The 20664-nt window shown below is 40.6% G+C and overlaps 1 protein-coding gene and 1 long non-coding RNA gene across 2 annotated transcripts; both read right to left on the minus strand.

Moving 5' to 3' along the window:
- Window positions 1-8385: 8385 nt before the first annotated feature.
- LOC148810853 (uncharacterized) lies at window positions 8386-10294 on the minus strand. Its single transcript, XR_016086561.1, has 2 exons — window positions 9783-10294; window positions 8386-8911 (listed from the first exon to the last, which is right to left on the minus strand). It is a non-coding gene; the product is annotated as an uncharacterized LOC148810853 (long non-coding RNA).
- Window positions 10295-18506: 8212 nt separating this feature from the next.
- Window positions 18507-19965, minus strand: LOC148810854 (uncharacterized). The gene is made up of 3 exons (XM_088908834.1): window positions 19729-19965; window positions 19298-19515; window positions 18507-19206 (listed from the first exon to the last, which is right to left on the minus strand). Exons 1-3 carry the CDS (start codon window positions 19794-19796, stop codon window positions 19142-19144), a joined length of 351 nt encoding a protein of 116 aa, XP_088764960.1. The 5' UTR covers window positions 19797-19965; the 3' UTR covers window positions 18507-19141.
- Window positions 19966-20664: the final 699 nt, after the last annotated feature.

Below are 20664 nucleotides of genomic sequence, written 5' to 3' on the forward strand. Positions count from 1 at the left end.
TGAAAAGCTGTACAACGCAAGACATTTCGTTACTCGAGGAGGTTTCATGAAAAAGCACATTGTGCTGCTGTAATAATTTAAAATAATTAAAAGTCTAAACAGTATCAGCTTATTTATGGGTTGTAATTTAAAAAAGTCCAAAACTGCACTCAAAATGCAATTTAGCGCTTTCTGGCAAGAGGAGACACCCAAATTAATAACTTAACATGCTACTGTTTGTGCATGAACATAGTTACTGTATACTGTTATTTCTTTAGATACGCAATTCCATGTTTTTTTTAAATCCCTGGCGGGACCGGGCGTCCATAAGAATCGAGTAATAGGTTTCATTGCGCTTTGACAGATCGTCTTTAAATCAATTGTTGATTTAAAGTTTGACAGTAAATATTTATATTGTAATGCATACTGTACAGCCTCCATTTCTCTATAAAAATCTAAAAGATTGTTTGCGCAGCCTAAGAGGGGGGCGAATGCACTACAATAGCATACTGTAGAGGAAAAAAGTATAGGCATCGTTGATATGAGGACTTTTGAAACCAAATTTCCCAATTTTAATATGTGCTTTTCTATATTTATTGTCAATTAATTGTCCATAATATTACTATTCTATTTTTTCAAAGAAATGAAAATGTTTGTTAAAAAATAAAGTCATGGCACTGGCTGGATTTGAACAGCCAATCAGTGAGTTATTAACCCAGCACCTAGACCAACAGGCTACCAGCACAGTCACACAAGGAGTGGTGAAACAGCATATACTATTCTTGTGTTGTAGTACATGAATATAATTATATCGTTATTAATTTCTTTAGATACGCGATTCCACATTGTATTCCCTATTAATCAAATTCTAAAAGTATGCTTGTTGACTCCGGTATCGAGCGTATTTGTTAAAGACTTCGATGCTTAAAATGTTTAGGGAGAAATGGAATACTGGTGTGTATTTTTTCTTTAAAGTACCGAGACCAGCCATATATAGTTTACATACTGTAATACTGTATGTTTATGTTCCAAAATTAATATCATTTATGGCCTTCACACGCGTTATGCTCCTATTCTTTTTATGCTCAGCTACTAAGATTTCCCTTCAGTGGTAAAATTCCATATAAATATTCAATACTTAAACAGGCACAGTAAAGACATTAAATATACATATACATAGTGTATACAGTACACGTTACATACAGGAATATGTTAATGTTCCTAAATCAATATATTTTATGAGCATGTGAAAGGCATGGGGAATTGGAGATTCTCAAAAATTACTGTACCTTGCGTGATTGGAAACAAATGCGTGATTGGATCAACTAAATGCTGTGGTGTTACTTTTACAAAGACGGTCAATGAAAAAAGAATGTGGACCAGGGCAATACTTTGAGTTTACAGCTTGTCCAAGGTCATTAATTATAAATACCATTAGTAATATCTTCGGTATCTTAGTCCATGGTCCCCACCTGCTTTAAAAAAACACTATTGTTCCAACCCCCAAAAAGGCAAAAGTGACATGCCTGAATGATTACCGCCCAGTAGCATTAACATCTGTGGTGATGAAATGCCTGGAGAAGCTGGTGTTGTCACACATCAACTCCTCCATCACAGAGTCCCTGGACCCCTTGCAGTTCGCCTACCAGAACAACAGATCAGTGGATGATGCTGTCTCCCTGGCTCTGCATACAGCCTTGGAACACCTGGACACTAAGAACTCGTATGTGAGAATGCTGTTTGTGGACTACAGTTCAGCATTCAATTCCATCATACCCAGTCAACTGGTGACAAAGCTCAGGGGATTAGGTCTGTGCAACTCTGTCTGCAACTGGCTGCTGGACTTTCTTATCGAGAGACCACAGGTGGTGCGAATAGGCAATAAAACATCAACACCACTCACCCTGAGCACTGGAACCCCACAAGGCTGCTGTCTGAGTCCAAGGTTGTACTCCCTATTTACTCACGACTGCACAGCAAGACACAGCAACAACCGCATCATTAAGTTTGCAGATGACACCACTATAATAGGACTGATCAGTGATGATGACGAGTCCACTTACAGGGATGAAGTCGTACAGCTGCTTAGGTGATGTCATAGCAATAACCTGGACTTGAACATAAAGAAAACGAAAGAGCTAATAGTGGACTTTCGGAGACACAGGCCATACACTCACAGCCCACTCAGTATTGATGGAACGGAAGTGGAAACAATCACCAGCTTTAGGTTCTTGGGAATTCACATCTCTAAAGATCTAACCTGGACTGTGAACACTGACTCTATCATGAAGAAGGCTCAGCAGCGCCTTTATTTCTTGAGGTGCCTCAAGCGATTAGGGATGCCAATACATGTGTTGGTGAACTTCTACCGCTGCACCATCGAAAGCATCCTCACCAACGGGATCACCGTGTGGTATGGCAACAACTCTTCGCGAGAAAGAAAGGCACTGCAGAGAATGGTCAATATGGCCCAGAAGATCATCTGCTGCGGTCTCACCGAGATTAAACAGCTCTATGAGGACCGCTGCCGTGGTAGAATTCTGGCCATCACAGAGGACAGTCACCACCCTGGGCATGAGCTCTTCACCCCACTGCCCTCAGGCAAGAGATATAAGAGCATACAGACACTTACCACTAGATTCTTCAATAGCTTCTATCCACAAGAAGTGAGACTGGCGAACACATTTAGCCATCCCCCTCGGACCACACCTACACCATCACCATCTACCTCATTATGATTTCTTATCTATTGCACATCTCCAGTCATTGTTTACACGTCTGTATTGATTACATTCAAACTGTCTACATGTTTACTTGCACATTGTCTATTGTTTGTATATTGTCTTGATGCACTGTTTGCACTTTGTTTTGTTTTTTACATTTGTTTTACAATCGAGAGACTTTCTGTAAGTAAGAATTCCATTGTACCAGTACTGGTTACATATGGCATAAAGTACTGGTTACAAGTTCATAAAGTTCAAGTTCAAGGTAAAGACTTTGATGGCGACAGCTCAAACATGAGAGGTTGAGCTTTATTAGCTCCACCTTGCGGAAATTCCAGATACTATTATTTTACTTGCGGTACCACGTGGTATTATGCGGAACTATGTGAGAATTTACAGTTTTAATACCGTAACTTGCGGTACACCGTGTCAAGCGCACCGCAAAATAATGCGGTATCGCCCGCTTGTTTTGAATGGCTGCATCTGTACGTTTGGACTCATGTCGACAAGTTGAATACGTTTTTATTCAGCAACAGCGCTACACAAAGTTTCTTCCCCCTGAAGAGTGACTTGCTCAGACCTGCGGTCACCCTCTGTGCACAGAGACTTTCTACTAGTCAGCCGGACTACTAGTAGGTCCCCGAGAGAGACACCGGGGTAAAGTTAGCTTGAAGTTCGAAAACGATTTTGGCACGCCTGTAGCGTTTACACGAAACCTCTTAGAGTTGCGAGAATACTTCCTTTGTGTATAAAATACATTGTGAATGCTTTCTCAGCCTTTACTTTGTCGTTTTTATGACATTTTTTTGACCAAGCACGAATATTCTTTTGTCCATATCTTCACAATGGAAGCACAGAACGCCTTCAAACCAAATGCATTTTAAAGACCACGACTTGTGGATATTTCCACAGCCTCTACATCAAACTATCAGTGAGCTAATTATCTTTTTTTAAACCTCCGGTTTTTCATCGATGCGTAATTACGCACTAACTGGAAACCGGTTGACCGCTGTGTTCACACGTTCACAACGCGAGAAATACTGTTCAATACAGCTTCGTGCGAAAAACCCGTATATGACCATAGGAAGCAGAACAGCGCAGTTTCCAATTACCCAGACATAAGCACGGGAATAAAGCTTTGTTTGATTTCTGAAACCCTTCCTTTACGTCCTGTTTTCATTCAGGTAAGGGTCAACTATATTGACAATACTACTGACAGCAGGAAGATTAAAATATTCTTTACTCAGCAGCTTATTAAAAACAGCTCCCATGATGTTCAGACTGACTTTTTACACAGAACACTGACACAGATTTGTGTTTTGAATCTCTTTTTCTCGTGCTTTTATTTAATGTGGCACAATGCAGTGGGATAGGGGTATTCTGTTCACAAACCAATAGCATATAAACCACAGCACCCACAATGCTGCATGTAAGTGTTTTGCACACTAAGCAGGTCCTCTGACATTTCCCAGCTTTGTTTTGGGTTGTGGAACCTTTATTTTTTTATGATTTTTTAAGATAACACTACAGGTAACACACTGGGATAGGTGGGTCTTCTTCATGACTCAATAGCATTTCAGGCACAACAGCCACACTGCTGAAACCAAGTGTTTTACACACCAGACCGCCCCCCTAACCTTATACAACCTTGCTGTGGCTGTGGCCCCTTTCTTTATTTTTTAATGATTTTCTAAAGATAACACTACAGGTAATACACTGGGATTGGTGGGTAGTCTTCATGGCTCAATAGCATTTCAAATACAACAGCCACACTGCTGAAACCAAGTGTTTTACACACCAGACAGCCCCCCTAACCTTACACAACCTTGCTGTGGCTATGGCCCCTTTATTTATTTTTTTATGATTTTTTAAATATGGCACCATTAGACAGGCGCAACTTCTACGCCTTCCCGGACTCCGACCCCTGCCAGTCCCTCGACTACGCCTTCGCCTGTCGATTCTGTGCCTACGCCTGTACTACGCCTTTCCGGACTCGGACCCCTGCCTGTTTACTCCGACTACGCCTGCGTCTCGCGCCAACCCTACCAAGGGCACCGCATTGGATCCCTATCCTCAGCAGTCAGCCCCTGCGTGACAGGTTCTGAATGTCTTGGTTACATCCGTTTGTGTGTATAGATGAAAAAGCTATTGAAGAGCACCCCCACACCCCCCACCCATCTCGGTGGAAGTTGCCATGTTAAAAAAATCCTAAAAAGAGAATTAAAGTTTCACACAACGAAGCATGACTGTGAAAGGTCAGGAGGCCTGCCTAGTGAGCACAACACTTGATTACAGTCATAAAATCATAAAAAATAAAAATAAAGCTGTCTGGTGTGTAAAACACCTGGTTGCAGCACTGTGGCTGTTGTGCTTGAACAGCTATTGACTCATGAATAGCACCCCCCAATCCCCATGTACTGCCTGTCTAATAGTGCCATATTGAAAAAATCATAAAAAAATAAATAAAGGGGCCACAGCCACAGCAAGGTTGTATAAGGTTAGGGGGGTGGTCTGGTGTGTAAAACACTTGGTTTCAGCAGTGTGGCTGTTGTATTTGAAATGTTATTGAGCCATGAAGACGACCCACCTATCCCAGTGTATTACCTGTAGTGTTATCTTCACAAAATCATTAAAAAAGAAAGAAAGGGGCCACAGCCACAGCAAGGTTGTATAGGGTTAGGGGGGCTGTCTGGTGTGTAAAACACTTGGTTTCAGCAGTGTGGCTGTTGTGCCTGAAATACTATTGAGTCATGAAGAAGACCCACCTATCCCAGTGTGTTACCTGTAGTGTTATCTTAAAAAATCATAAAAAAATAAAGGTTCCACAACCCAAAACAAAGCTGGGAAAAGTCAGAGGACCTGCTTAGTGTGCAAAACACTTACTTGCAGCATTGTGGGTGCTGTGGTTTAAATGCTATTGGTTTGTGAACAGAATACCCCTATCCCAGTGCATTGTGCCACATTAAATAAAAGCACGACAAAAAGAGATTCAGAACACAAAGCTGAGTCAGTGTTCTGTGTAAAAAGTCGGTTTGAACATCATGGGAGCTGTTTTTAATAAGCTGCTGAGTAAAGAATATTTTAATCTTCCTGCTGCCAGTAGTATTGTGAATATAGTTGACCCTTACCTGAATGAAAACAGGACGTAAAGGAAGGGTTTCAGAAATCAAACAAAGCTTTATTCCCGTGCTTACAGTCTGGGTAATTGGAGACTGCGCTGTTCTGCTTCCTATGGTCATATACGGGTTTTTCGCACGAAACCGTATTGAACAGTATTTCTCGCGTTGTGAACTTGTGAACACAGCGGTCCCCCGGGTTCTAGTTAGTGCGTAATTATGCATCGATGAAAAACCGGAGGTTTAAAAAAAGATAATTAGCTCACTGATAGTTTGATGTAGAGGCTGTGGAAATATCCACAAGTCGTGGTCTTTAAAATGCATTTGGTCTGAAGGCGTTCTGTGCTTCCATTGTGAAGATATGGACAAAAGAATATTCGTGCTTGGTCAAAAAAATGTCATAAAAACGACAAAGTAAAGGCTGAGAAAGCATTCACAATTTATTTTATACACAAAGGAAGTATTCTCGCAACTCTTAAGAGGTTTCGTGTAAACGCTACAGGTGTGCCAAAATCGTTTTCGAACTTCAAGCTAACTTTACCCGGTCCTAATTCGTCCGACTCCGAGCTGCACCCCGACTGGTTGGCCAGGAGCCAGACGACGCCTGTTGAACGCCGCAGCCGCTAGCTGGTCTTGGTGCCCGTGCTGGGAAATACGAATCCATATCCATATTCAATTGTTACCTCAACACAAGTTGGTATCAATTCAATTCATATAAGTAATGTATTTACTTTTGAGTAGCTAATGTAGACTGATTAACGATAGTATAGCCGAACGGTATACTAAAGTATATTTTGTGTATCGCTTTGTGTTTTGCATCTCTTCCTTATTATATACCTTGCACTTTGATAGCCCTCACAGTAAGATCTGCCAGCTGTATCCAGGCAGATTGTTATGTTTTATGCACAGGTTATGTATTAATAAATGTATCTCGTTGATTGAATCCGTGTGTGTGTGCGTCGCTGATCCATTGATTTTCTAAAAGCCGTAACGAACCACCTCGTGATTGCTGCTACAATTAATAAATTGTCCCAGTAAATTCACAAAACCCCTACATTTATTGGTGCCCCGTGTGAGGATGGTTCAGATTGAAATGAGAATCAGTCAAATCGTGCAGCTCGCACCCGGTTTCAGTAGCAGGAAGCTACATTAGGCGACGCTGGCTTGGCAGCACCCTTCAAAATAAAAGCCCCCTAAAACCTGCCTCATAAAAAATAACCCTGGACCAATTAATGTCACATTTATAGCACAACAACAATTTGTACATCCACAAAACTAGGTGGAATATGATAAATAGACCCTCAGGTAGGAAATTGCCGTTCTTCATTAATTTTTTACTTTCTTGCAATCTTATTGGTGTTTTTATATCACTTCCTCCTTGCAAATTGACACAGAGTTGTGCACTGCTAGACAGGAAGAAGTCTCATTCCTGACAAAAAAAAATGTGCCTCTCCAAAAGTAGTTCAAATCTATTCTATAGACACACAGCTAATAGAAAATCACCATGGTTTTCTCAGATAAGCATCTCCGTCAAAACTGCTGGGGTTTATAGAGCACCTCCTATTCCCAGACTGGGACCGTGCAGTGATGGACAGGGAGTGGTCTCATTCCCCTCCCGACCAAACCAAAATTTGTGCCTCTTCAAAAATATGTCAAATCTATTCTACAGCCCCACAGCTAATAGAAAATCACCACTGTTTTGTCAGATAAATGTCTCCGTCAAAACTGCTGGGGTTTGTAGAGCACCTCCTATTCCCAGACTGGGACCGTGCAGCGATGGGCAGGGAGTGGTATCACTCCCCTCCCAGCCAAAAAAACATTGTGCCACTTCAAAAATACCTCAAATCTATTCTACAAACCCTCAGCTAATAAAAAATCACCTTGTTTTTGTCATGTAAGTGTCTCTGTCAAAATCGCTGGGGTTGATAAGACCACCTGCTGTTCCCAGACTGGGACCATGCAGTGATGGACAGGGAGTGGTCTCATTCCCCTCCCAACCAAACCAAAATTTGTCCCTCTCCAAAAGTGACTCAGATCTGTTCTACAGACCCCCAGCTAATAGTATATAACCATGGTTTTGCCAGATGAGCGTCCTTTGCCAACGTTGCTGGGGTTTATAGGGGCCTTTTAGCGGCCGATACGAGATTTTTCTCAAAGGGCATGTTATCGCAATGTGGGCATTGTTAACACTTCACCAGTGGATCATCCTTTCTGGTTTGAAATAAAGTGTCAATTTCACACTTTTTTCCTTACTGTCTATGGGATAATTGTTTGGGAGTGTAAATGTAAGACATATTATCAAACTTTGGTCTTCTGCTTTATTAACTTTATTGGAGTGTATTGAAACAGCCAAAATATTGAATAGACCTTCAATGGTGATGTGTCTTTCCTGGGAAGGTGGCTCTGCCACAGACATGGTATGGAGCCTTTATGATTTGATCCTGTAATGTGGAAACGATGGCTCTCATGTTACCCAAGTACCAGTTGATAATTGATTCCCCCCATGCATTCCGATAGACTGGGAAGTGAAGATGCCTTGCAGGTGTTCTGTATCAAAACACTACAGATTGTCTCTTAAATCAGATCAGCTTTTATTATTTTGAGTGTAGAACTACTCAGAAAGCATTCAAATGCTGCTTCAGCTATCTGGCCTATTATCCTTTGGACACACAAATTTTACACAGCACAGGGGAGAGGAAAAACCTCATTTAACTGCAAGAAAACCTCCGGGAGTTCACGGCTTGGGAGTCCAATTTTGGATCATAGATGTTTTGCGAGAAATTCTCTAATATTAGATTCTATGTCGATTTTACCTGGTTCAGCATCTACTGGTATTTTTGGAAATCTGAATAGCTTTAGATCCCAGAAGGGTCTTGAAAGTCTTGTGTATTGTTACAGGTAACGCTGTCCGTTTCTTTGTCACTGATTGCAAGCTATTCAAAGACTCTTTCAGTGCCTCTTTACTATGCAGTAGAGCTGATATGTAACTGTTCAGTGGCTCCAGGTTTTTTTGTGTTTCATGAGTATTGGCATTCTCAACCGTGAGTACATTGTTTGATCAACATATGTCTCTGTCTGATGCCTCCTTTCTTTCTAGAAAACAAACACAACATTAGTTTAGTCTATGCTATGTTTTGGCTGTGTTGTGATGCTTTAATTCTAAATTTCTGTCCAATGCATGAAAGTACCAGCCAATCGTTGCTTCCAGACCACTGTTTACTTACACTTTGAGCAATTCTGTGTCACTATGTTCTCTAGCAAAGACTTGTGTATGAGGGTTGATAAACTCATGAAAAAATCAGCTATCTGTGCAACCAAAAAATGACTGACTTATTCGTATTCGGTATGCAAGAAACTACAATTCTAGCAAACGTCTACATGGGAAGTAATAAAGGTACTGTTTACTTGGCCACAAACAACGCAGGACATAAGGGGAATTATTAAATCTGCTGGGTCAATTTCTCTCGTGAAATCTATTGAAGATATCACTTCGCATATCTCATCTAGCAGTGGCTTTGAAAAGCAGAGCAGGTTTGACCAAATTCAGTAAACAGTCAGGCATAATCTTAAAACCTTTAGAATAGAATTCCATGTTTCTTTTGGTCTGTATTGCATTCATATTAGCAACACACTACATGACAAAATTAAACCAGCACTTGTTTAGGGCTTTTTTTTTTAACTTGTTTTTTAGAATTTAATGATAGGTGGCTTGTGATCATTTGGATGACCATAAATTTTGCATTTATCATTTAGACTAAAAATGTTTGATTGTCTTGATGGGGGATTTTTGGAATGAATGCCTGAGATGTTGTGCAATTTTCTTTTCTTGTTCCATTCCTCCTCTTCCACAAGGGCAGGAGACTTACTTATTCTAGACAAATTCAGTCTTAATGATCGCAAAATTCCCTTTCATGTGCTTTGTAAAGGGTCCCTAACCTTTACACACATTCATTTTGAACTTTACCTCAGAAATTGATGTAGTCTGTCCATTTTTTGGTATTGCTGAAATCTGCCCATTAGTATGTCTGTCCATATTGGGGTTGACGACAGGAATTTTTTTTTTTTCCAAAAAAGTTTTGAACCAAAATAGTCATTGGGCCCTTTGTTCTCCTGTCTGTTACGGATTCGGCCAGTGAAACCGAAACCAAGTAGTGAACCCACTTGCAGGAGCCGATAGAGACAAGTCGTGATCCAAATACCATAGCCGAAGGAGAGAGCCAAGAGTCCAGGGGAAGCCAGTGATCCAAACAGGGAGAGAGTAGCCAAAGCCAGACCGTAATCCAAAACCGTAGACGAAGGAGAGAGCCGAGAGTCCAGGGGAAGCCAGAGAACCAAACTAGGAGAAAGCAACCGAAGCCGAGCCGTAATCCAAAAGACGTAGTAAAAGGGGATAAACCAAAGTTGGAACCAGAACAGTACGAGGAGGTAGAAGGCGTAGCGCAACTAAGTAGCTCGAAAGGGAAACCAATACTGAGCGAGGGGGTAGGGAAAGACTAATGCTTAAATACCAGATGAGACGGAGGTGTGGTGGTGAAAGCATACACTGATAGGTGGACTAATGAACTAAGGCTACGCCTTCTTCTGCCTCTTTCGTTGCCGAGAGGCAGGGATTGTAACACTGTCTGTTTATATCTGCCATTGCCTTAATGTACATTTTATAAACATATACATACATTATACATTTTATAAACATCTTATAAACCCCAGCAACTTTAGTCATCACTTTGTTGAAGCTGGAGATACAGGACAACTGCCAACATTTCACTGATTACACTTTTCCTACTCCTTTGACATGATCAGAAAAATAGGATAAGTGTTGCAGCAGGCATACATGTCTGTCAACGGGGACAGCGCACCATCTTAGAGACCTGTAAGCAGTACTATCCTCATTGCATGGACATTTAAGCACTAAATATACTGGAGGTAAGGTTTAGAAGTGATTCTGTGATGCAACAGCTTGACTTAGAACCCGGTCTTTGATATGCTGAGCTCTGATGGCCTTCAGTGCACACCATACCAACATCCCATTAATGCGAGCTCTAAATCAATGTCACTCCTGCTGCAATGTTATTGCTACACACATGTATATGTATACACACCTGTATATGGAGAAACAGTGCTGTGGGTCTACCCTTGTGCTCCTGTGGGTTGATGTACTTCACAACACTATCTCTGGCCCGTCTGGCGATAAATGAACCAATAAATCACAGGAGCATATATATATCACTGTGTTGAAGCTGGAGATACAGGACAACTGCCAAGACTTCACTGATTATACTTTTTCTGCTCCTTTGACATGATCCAGAATTTGTCATTTCTTAAATCACCTGTAGGTCCTACTGCAGATCTGCAGCCAAAATGTAAGCTCTAATAACAAAACTGTAATTTTTGCAGCAAGCATAGGTATTTGTAAAAAAGCATAGTGCTCTGTCTCAGTGGCCTGTAAGCAATGCTTTGTTCATTGCATTATGCAACTGTCACGCCCAGTACACCTAGAGGGTGCTCTACTTCTGTCCTGTTCCTAGTTCCCTGTGATTATTCATGTCTTTCTGGTGTGTCTTGTTGTGTAGCCTATTTACTTCCTGTTTCTATTGTTTTTCAATGTTTTTTTTTGCTTATAAAACAAAATTAATTAAAATAAATTCTTTTGTTTTTATTTATCTTGTATCACAGAAGAGAAAAATCGTTGTAGCTCAAGCCCACAAAGTGTTTTAATGCAATACAGGAACTAAGGGAGATTATCATGGGAATATCAGTATTGGTTTCCTTATGAAAATGTATTCCTTTCATTTTGTTTCATTTTTTTAAAGAAAATTACATTACTATGATTTGAGAATTGAAATAAAACCCTACCCTCAAAGTAAGACATTACCAAAAATGACCACAAGGTGGAGATATTGTCCACGCATGTTAAGAATGGCAAAGCTGCGATAAAGTAAAAGGAATAGAAATGCATTGAATTTTAAAAAATACTGTGTTTATTTCTAAATGAAAAAGCAAACAGTAATGCTGTAGTGCGGTTTCACTGTTACCTTTGTGCTATTATGTGCTCTACAATGCAATAGCTGCTTATGTTTTGGCAGTATGAAACTCTGAAGCACTCTGGAGTATGGAGTATTGTGCCTGTTGAGACACGCCTGTGCATGTGTGCACTACTTATCATTGCATTGTGCATTAAGGAGTAAATATACTAAAAGTAATATTTTAAAATGTTTTTATTTCACTAATGTTAATTAAATAAATTCTTACATGTGTTTTAAAAAACAAATGTAATTAAAATAAATGTTTTTGTTTATCTTGTACCATAGCACATGAAAATTTTTGTAATTCAAGCCCACAAACTGTCCTAATGATGCAATACATGATCTAAGGAAGATTATCACGGTAATATCAACATTGTTTTCCTCATAAAAATGCATTCCTTTCATTTTGTTTCATTTTGTTAAATAAACTCACATTATGTACAGTAGAGGCCTTCAATTAAAAAAATAGCACTGCTAAATGCTCAATTCAAATAAAAAAAATAATCAAATAGATAATTGAAATAAAAATTTTCCCTCAAGACATTACTAACAAGGTGGAGATATTGTCCTTACAAGTTAGAAAAGGCAAAACAGAAAGGTAAAAGGAATACAAATGCATTGAATTTTAAAGAACTTTTTTTTTATTCTAAATGAAAAAGTGAAACAGTTATGCTGTAGTGTGGTTTCGCTGTTATCTTTGTGCTACGATATAATCTACTAAGCAAGAGCTGCTTATGTTTAGGCAGTATGGAACTCTGAAGCACTCTGTAGTATGGAACTCTATTCTGTTGAGATTGCCTGTGATTAATACCAGGGACAAATACCCACACATGACATAAAATATATCAATCACATAGTATTGAGGGCAGAGCCACAGGATCACTGCAAACACTTCACTAAATCCACTTTTCCTGCTCCTTTGACATGATCCAGAATTTGTCATTTCTTAAAAGACCTGTCGACCACACTTTAGACTTTACACTTTAGACAGAATATGCATATAATTGTTAGATCGAACAGAGAAGCGTGTTTTGATGAGTTGTGAACATTTCTGTCAAATTCTGAAAGTGGATGAATTTTTTGAAACACTATTCACTTTGGGTAGACAGAATATGGATAAAGTTTTTAGATTGAACAGAGAAGCGTGTTTTGTTGCCTCCAACAAAGGAGACACAATCCAGGGATTGTATGAAGCAGGCATTACCATTATTACGTTTGCATATGGAAGCCAAAGCCGATGAAGCCATGACTCTACTTATTGATACAAAAGGACATGTTTAAAAAAAATCACAAACAGATAACCGACCACAGATAACCCAGACAGTTTCAGTACAGTTCCATGCCATATATGGTGTAAAGCCAAGGCTGTGCCTTGGTACGTGATAAACTATAAGAATTGTAAGAATATTCTTTGGTTCCTTTAATTATTATTAAAGCAGACATTATTGACTTCTAGAATTTGTTAATCATGACTTAAGGAGATATCAGGAACTCTCAGTTCTGGTCAGGCTGCCCGAAGTTGACTCTGCTCTTCACGTTCCAGGCACGTAGCCAGCTCACACTTAAATTGCAGTTAGTCATTTTCCATTATTCTGGCAGGATAGTTAGTAAATGATGTAAGTACATTATTTACACAGTAAAAGCAAACTAGTGGAATAAATGTTTGATCCCTCAATAGTATGGGGGGGAAGGTTTGACCTTCTCTTCACCACAGGAAGTGGAGATGTTGTTGATGCTGTAGTACTTCTAGCTGTCTCCACAGGGGAGCCATTAATGTGCAGTGGGGAGTGATTAGGGCGGGCCTTCCTGCAGTTAATTATCATCTCTTTTGTCTTATCGACATTCAGAGACAGATTGTTGTTGAAGCACCAGTCCGCTAGTTGCTCCACCTCCTTTCTCTATGATGCCTCATCGTTGTTACTAATTAGGCCCACCACTTTCTTGTCATCAGCAAACTTGATGATGTAATTTGCAGTGTGCTTAGCAGTGCAGTCATGAGTCATCAGCGTGAACAGGAGTGGGCTGAGTACATAGGCCTTGGGGGTTCTGGTGTTCAGTATCGTGGTACTAGAGATCTTGTCTCCAATCCAATGCATGTCAAAGAAGAGACTAAGATCTTCCATTTAATGCCCATTAATGCCACAGTTCAGCTCAGCATCAGCCCTGCACTCCCTAAAATTGACAGAATTATGATGTTGGTGAAAGAAGAGCTATTTATTCGTATGCACACGGGAGAGCTGCTTGCAAAAGCTAGTCTTTCCGAAAGACGTTGCTCAGTGCTTTTTATACACAGTGACAGACAAACTTCCTACCTTTAACATACATTACCTAATCCCTAAAATGAACCATTAGTTTTTTAGTCAAGATCAGGTACAGAAAAACAACTCCTTATTAAGACTTTCGTTATTGCTTACATTCGCAAAACAAGACATTTGATTTCCCTTTTTACTACATTTAACACATGAGCTGTATTTTTCCACTGACCCGATGAAGCTGAAAGACAAGCAGTTTTTTTTAGCTTTTATAAATTTTATAACATTCCTTCAGTCCCTCCTCCCTCCTCAACACATATTTGTTTTCACACCACTATGTTCTTAACAATGAGACTAGCTAACAGAGCTAGTTACCTTTGTGCATACAGCTTTAAGACAGTGAATACATAAAATAAAAATGATTAGTAGTATTAGGCCAATAAAGAAATATTGTACCAGTGATCCTCCCCAGGCTCTAAACACAGACTGCAGCCACTTTCCCCCTCCCTATTCATCAGGATTATAGTTGTGATATTTTTGTCCTTCATCATGGATGCACTGTGCTAAGTCCGTGATGTGTTCAAAATTGTCTGGTATGTAAGTACTACATAGTCATTCTCACCTTAATAGAGGATGGCCTAAAACTGTGATTATAGTGGGGAGCATACGGTTAGTTCCATTCTAATACATTTGAGGTACATTCAGACAAAAAGCAGAACTATTTACCCATGCCAATAAAACTACTGTAAATCATCACCTCTATCAAAGGGGATCACTCCTGTGAGGATCTTGTATAGCAATAGGCCTGGTGTGTTCCCCACCCACGTAAACTCTACATCTTTTCCCAAGCATATTGTGACAGTGTCAGGGAACCTATAGGTAGAATCGGAGGATCCTTATGCGTGACTGGAATCCCACAGAACGCAGAGTAGCAAAGGGATGATCCGAAAGACGAAATCCAAAGGCTGGGTCGATAAGGGAGGCAGAGGGTCCGGTAACGAGAAATATGCAAAAACAATCCAAAAGTCAAAATCCAGGAGGCAAGGTCAATAAGGGAGGCTAAGGGTCCGGCAATGAAAGATATCCAAAACAATCCAAGGGTCGAAATCCAGAAGGTGAGGTCAAGAGGCGAAAGCAGAAGATTCCTAACAGGAGATCAGTCAAAAAGGTAGGAAACACGCACTGGAGAATACTACGAGAGGCTTCTCAATAATGAGCATGGGAAGGTGTGTGAGGGGAGTTTAAATACTGAAAGGAAAGGGGTGTGATTGGATGATTGGTTAGGGAGTGAGAATTTGAGGAATCTGATGCATGTGAGAATGTGATGGGTTCAATCAGGGATGAGATTGTGAAGCAGAGGTTCCGGGAATGTAACGTCGTTTGCGAGGGAGGGTGTGGAATGTGACAGGGACAGAACGGCGTTTCCGAGGTAGAGTGTGGGGCGTGACAGACAGCTTGTATCTCCTTTGAACACAACCCTCCCTCACTCCTGTAGCCTCCTTCCACCTGTTAGAAAACTTTATATTGCATCTTTTTGCTGTTATAGTCAATAAACGGGACAACTGTGCTCCTGTGTCCCCTTAATAGGGTAACCGTCACAACCGCCAGCCAGTGGAGATCAACCCACAAGAGAACTAACCAGTACCAGCAGCGGGTTAATAATAACAAGCGCCGCCGCACGTGTTAACCCATCAGCACACGCTCTACCATGCGCAGCGCTATTTAAACCATCCAAACCCGCTTCCCGCTGCTCGGTATTGAGTCTTCTCCTAGAGAGCTGTACCTCATTTGCGATACTTCTCCCGGCTTCCGAACCTCCCTTTCGCCCTTCTTTTGAACATCTTTGAACGACTTTGAACATCGCCTGCTGTTTTGGATTATACGCCTGTCTCTGTATCTTCCGGCTTTGGAATAACCTTTTGCCTGTCGACCACGAGCTCGCCTAATGTTTCGGATTATACGCCTGTTTCGATATCTACCCGCTCTTGCGTTTGCATAGGATCCTCATACCTCATCTGGGTTTCGTTACAGGAACCTGGACACCATTTACTGTACACTGTAAGATTATTACTCTTTTATTTAAATCCTGAGATAAATTTAGGGAGGCTACAAAGGGGTTTCCTAGTTTAAATCTATTATTTCACGCAAGGCTCTCGTTTCAGTTTCTGACATGTTCTTTAACTGTGAACTCAGGCCTCTTTCTTACAAAAATCTCTCCAAAAATGCCCTGTTTTTTTCACAGTAGTTTTATCTTGGTGTTTTGTCCCCCTTTCCCCCAGGGCTAGTTAACACACCCCCATCTGGATATGTTCAATCAGGATATTTATCCCAATCCTCATTATTTCCTTGAAGGGATCTTATATCTGGGTATAATTTTGGGATCGCACTATAATTGCAACAAAGCGGCGGCTCCTTTTTCTCCTGCTTGGGAGTCTTTTTACTTTCCATTTGCAGCTCTCACACTTTTGCATACATGCTTCGCAAGTTACTAAATCAAATCAAATAGTTGTACATTCTTGGCAACATCAGGTTTTAACCCACTCAAGTAAATTAGTTTCATTACTGTGGAAGTATCTTCATTCACTTCCTTTTCATCGGCTAACCCCAAGTATACTATCTATAAAGTTATATACCTTTCTGTAAAATCTGAAACATCCTCACTTTCCTTCTGCTGACATGCTGTTATGTTTAGTTTAGCTGTTACTGTTACTAAACTAAAACATAAGGGATGCCAGATGCAAATACAGACAGATACACTTACACCTAGGGCCAATTTGACCAGAATCCATTTAACCACCCACTAATATATCTTCGGACTGATGGGTAGAAACCAGAGCCCCTGGAGGAAACCAAAGCAAACTATGCGATATTACAATTTTTCAGTTATTAAAACATGTGTTGCAAATCTAGCATACTCAAATCTAGCATGCAAATCTTATACATACTCATGTCTGAAATTCATAGAATGCTGACATTTCAATCTTTCATTTGCAGTGTTTTGCACAAAATCAGCAGCTGAACAGCAGGCTGTGACATACCTTTATCCAGTGCTTTTCAGAGCAGAAACATTAATGTGGGCAAGAGTTCTTCCCCTATAGTCTGCTGTACTTCAGCTAGCCACATTTTGGCTGTGCTGTGTGTACTCCTGGGAACCCTGGACTGTAAAGAATATCAGGCAGTATGTAAAAATTAATCATGTCAGCATATTATTGTGTTAAAGCAAAACACAAAGAATCACTTCTAAAACTTCAATTTAACCTTTAGTGTCTGGTCTTGAAATTCTGTCCCATCACCCATCTTCTGACTTCTGGATGTGTTAACAGATAAATGTCTTGTTTTCTTTTTCCCATATGCTCTTCTCTGCATCATTAAGTACTTGTGGGTCATATCATGTACCTCCTGGCATCTTGACTGGCAGGTGGCTGCTACAAAAAGGTAACATAAATGATAACATCTGCATATAATGGTGTTGAAGACAAAAACAAAAGAATTCAACAGATCTATACTTTACACTTTACTATAGCTTTTACATCACGACAATCTTGTCATATTTACAATCATCAATTGTTTTAGGTTGCTTAACTGATTATCTGGAGACGCTTGTTCCAGTGGACAAACAGTGGCCTTTGTTTAAGAGACAACTTACATTTTTAAACATTCTTTTAAAGATAAACCTCTGATGTTTTTAATCAAACTTAATTATCTTATAAAATAGCTGAAAAATTATTTAGTCCTTAACCTCTTCAGAAAACTTCACTAAAAGGATTAAGGAATTGTTATCTAGACTCATCTTGAAGGCTCTGTTCTTGGTGTCGTTCATGAAGTCCAGTCAGTCTCAGTTGATGTCTCTTCCCAAGCGGTTGCCCGTCTAATGTTGCTGGAAACTCCAGTGTCTGTTCTGGGAATGCTGGGCCATCATCCATCTTCTGACAATGAATATCGCCTTTGTCTGTAAACAATAAATTCACAAATCAATAATTACTGTAACACATCATCTCAAAATGATTTGAGAGTTTGTTCAATTTAAACTGACCCAAAAGCAGATGTCTTACACTGAAAAAGATTCTTTGCATTGCTCCACTGATCATGAAGTAATTTGAAAACTTTGTTTTAAGTGGAGTGATCGCTCATTTGAAACATTCAGATAAAGTCAACAGTTTTTCAAAAGTGGTGACAATTAGACCTCTTAATTCCAAAACATTCAATAAGAACAAGAGCTGGGCAGATGTCGCGTATTGTTTTGTCTTGGGAATATTTGAGTGGGGTGGCTAATCAGCCTCTATGCTTTTCTGAGCTTAATTTATCTACTTTTCTACTGTCTCTTATCCCCTCCTGGTGTCCTAGCTGTTGGAGAACGAGACATGTCATCTTCAAAACAATCACACAAGCAATACTGAGATGGATTTCAAGTCACAAGAAGATAGTATCTTTAATAGTTAAAAGAAAATATGTTCAACATATACAGGTATGTTCAAAGTATTTTCTGGAACTGGTCAGTTATCCAACCACTCCAGAGACTGTCCTTCACCCTGAAATGATTTCCTTGAAACTCTGTAATCAAAGAGGAGCTCTTCTCCCTCAGCAATGTCCCTCTTCACTATAAACACAATTGTCATGACGGGCTGTCCGTTGATTATGAATGACTCTCTAACAGCCCTGATGTTGTCTTTTTTCTCAGAGGAATTTATTTGCCTTCCGATAGTCTCCTTATCCGTGTGACAGGTGCAATGTTCTTTGCATGCATTAATGCACATTTTTTGTGTAGGTCCATCAAAAAAGAGCAGACATCTCATCTCTCCCTCTGCCATCTGTGCCTTTAGGGCTTCTGCAGCTGTCTTTGCGATGACCTCTCCTTTGACACATCACCTCTCCTTTCTGGAAACGCGTGGAAGTCACAACCTTCTTCCCCTTCACTGGATCGTCAGTGATACTCAGGCCTCTCCAGGTTTGACGCTTTCCATCTTTTTAATTTGCCTTTCATTTGGTTGTGCATCTGTGTTGGGCTTCCACTTCTCAAGCACTTCAGACGCTGTTGGTATATTTGCAGTCTAGCCCATGTTTTGAAAATAGCGGGTCACCTGGCCTTCTGTTGGTAACCGTCTAGAGTAATAGTCTGGAATGAAAACCAGAACAGAAACCCTCAGAATTGATTCCAAATTCACTTTGTCTGTTTCTCTGTGAAAATAATTGATATGTAAACTTACCAATAATGTTCTGCAGTCTCATCTTCCTCTGATCTGATCTCCACCTGTCGTAACAGTGTCGGTCATGACTTCCAGTCAGTCTCAGGCGCTCTTTCTTTCTGGGAAGCTGCCCATCTAACAACACTGGAAACTCCCGTGTCAGCTCCTGGAAGGCTGTGGCATCATCCATCTTCGGATTTCCAGATCCTGCAGCTGCCACAGCGGATGTTGGTGTTGATCTGATGTAAAAACGAATATTAGATCACAATAATCTCTGTAACACATTGGCTGAAAAGAACTGAAAGTGCTGTTTTCTCTTCCAGTTACACAGCAGATGTGCATCCTGCAGCACTGAGTGGCGATTGCTCTCTTGATGTTTCAAAAGCATGAAGTAATTGCTGTTTTTGACACATGAATATTTTGTCATTTATTCAGAACATGGTGACACTTACTGAACTCCCACCTCTGCAACACCTTCGATGACTTCAATGGCTGAGCAGATGTTGTCATGTGTCAGCATCCTCTAGTGTTTCTCTGCAGTACCATCTGAGTGGGCCAGATAATCCGCCATGATGCTCTCCTGTGCATCTGTGAGCCTCTTTGTGGCCGTCTCAAATGCCCTCCTGGCAGCCTGGCTGGTGTCTGACCCACTTGGCTGGGTGCTAAGGTAGCTGGGATCCCAATGAGGACTCACAAGTAGGGGATAGTGTGGAAGAGAGGTGCAAAAGATGAATGTGAAGGAGAGAAGGGGCTTACATATATCATGAGGAGGTGTCATCAAGAATCATTACGATTTAGTGCTGCTGAGGCTGTTCGAACCTGATGTTTGCCATTCATTAACTCTTGTTCCATATGGAGTTACTTAAGAGAAGTTGGGGTGGAGATCAAATTCCACTCTCACACTTCCGCTCTCCAGTGCGTTCAATCTGCTTGACAGACCACAGAGCTGAGAGCATCTTCTCCCTCACCCCTCCCTCCAGTCCAGTCTCCCTGTAAAGGCTCTAAGTAACAGGAGCGCCACCTAAATGACAGTGATGAGCCCTGACCAGCACTGTCATTCTGTCTCTTTATAAACGTCAGATCATTGTGTCATTGTTAGAATTTGACCAAACAATTGAAATATGCAAGACTGTCATTCTTACTGTCATATTCTTTATCACCCCTAGGTGATGCAGGTACTTCAGCTGGAGAATGGCCTGCAGGTAATACAGCACAAGAAGCTGCTCAGGCATGGTGATGTCTTCAGAGGTGTGCGTCTTCTCCAGTTTCGCTCCACATCTTTCTTTGAAGCCCTCACCACCTTCCAGCAGTCACTGGCGCTTGGCCCAGGACTCTGCAGCTGTCTGTATCTGTGGCAGAAGGAGTAGCACCATCAACATCAATTCCCA

The sequence above is a fragment of the Atractosteus spatula genome (assembly GCF_055471065.1).
Source record: "Atractosteus spatula isolate fAtrSpa1 chromosome 17 unlocalized genomic scaffold, fAtrSpa1.hap1 SUPER_17_unloc_3, whole genome shotgun sequence".
NCBI lineage: Eukaryota > Metazoa > Chordata > Actinopteri > Semionotiformes > Lepisosteidae > Atractosteus > Atractosteus spatula.

Bases quoted from the DNA above. Each gene is read 5' to 3' on its own strand.
- LOC148810854 (XM_088908834.1), bottom strand. From the start codon at position 19,796: ATGCTGACACATGACAACATCTGCTCAGCCATTGAAGTCATCGAAGGT. The intron at 19,516-19,728 runs GTAAGTGTCACC...TTTTTACATCAG, and splicing joins GTTGCAGAGGTGGGAGTTCA to ATCAACACCAACATCCGCTG. The intron at 19,207-19,297 runs GTAAGTTTACAT...TTTTCATTCCAG, and splicing joins GAGACTGCAGAACATTATTG to ACTATTACTCTAGACGGTTA.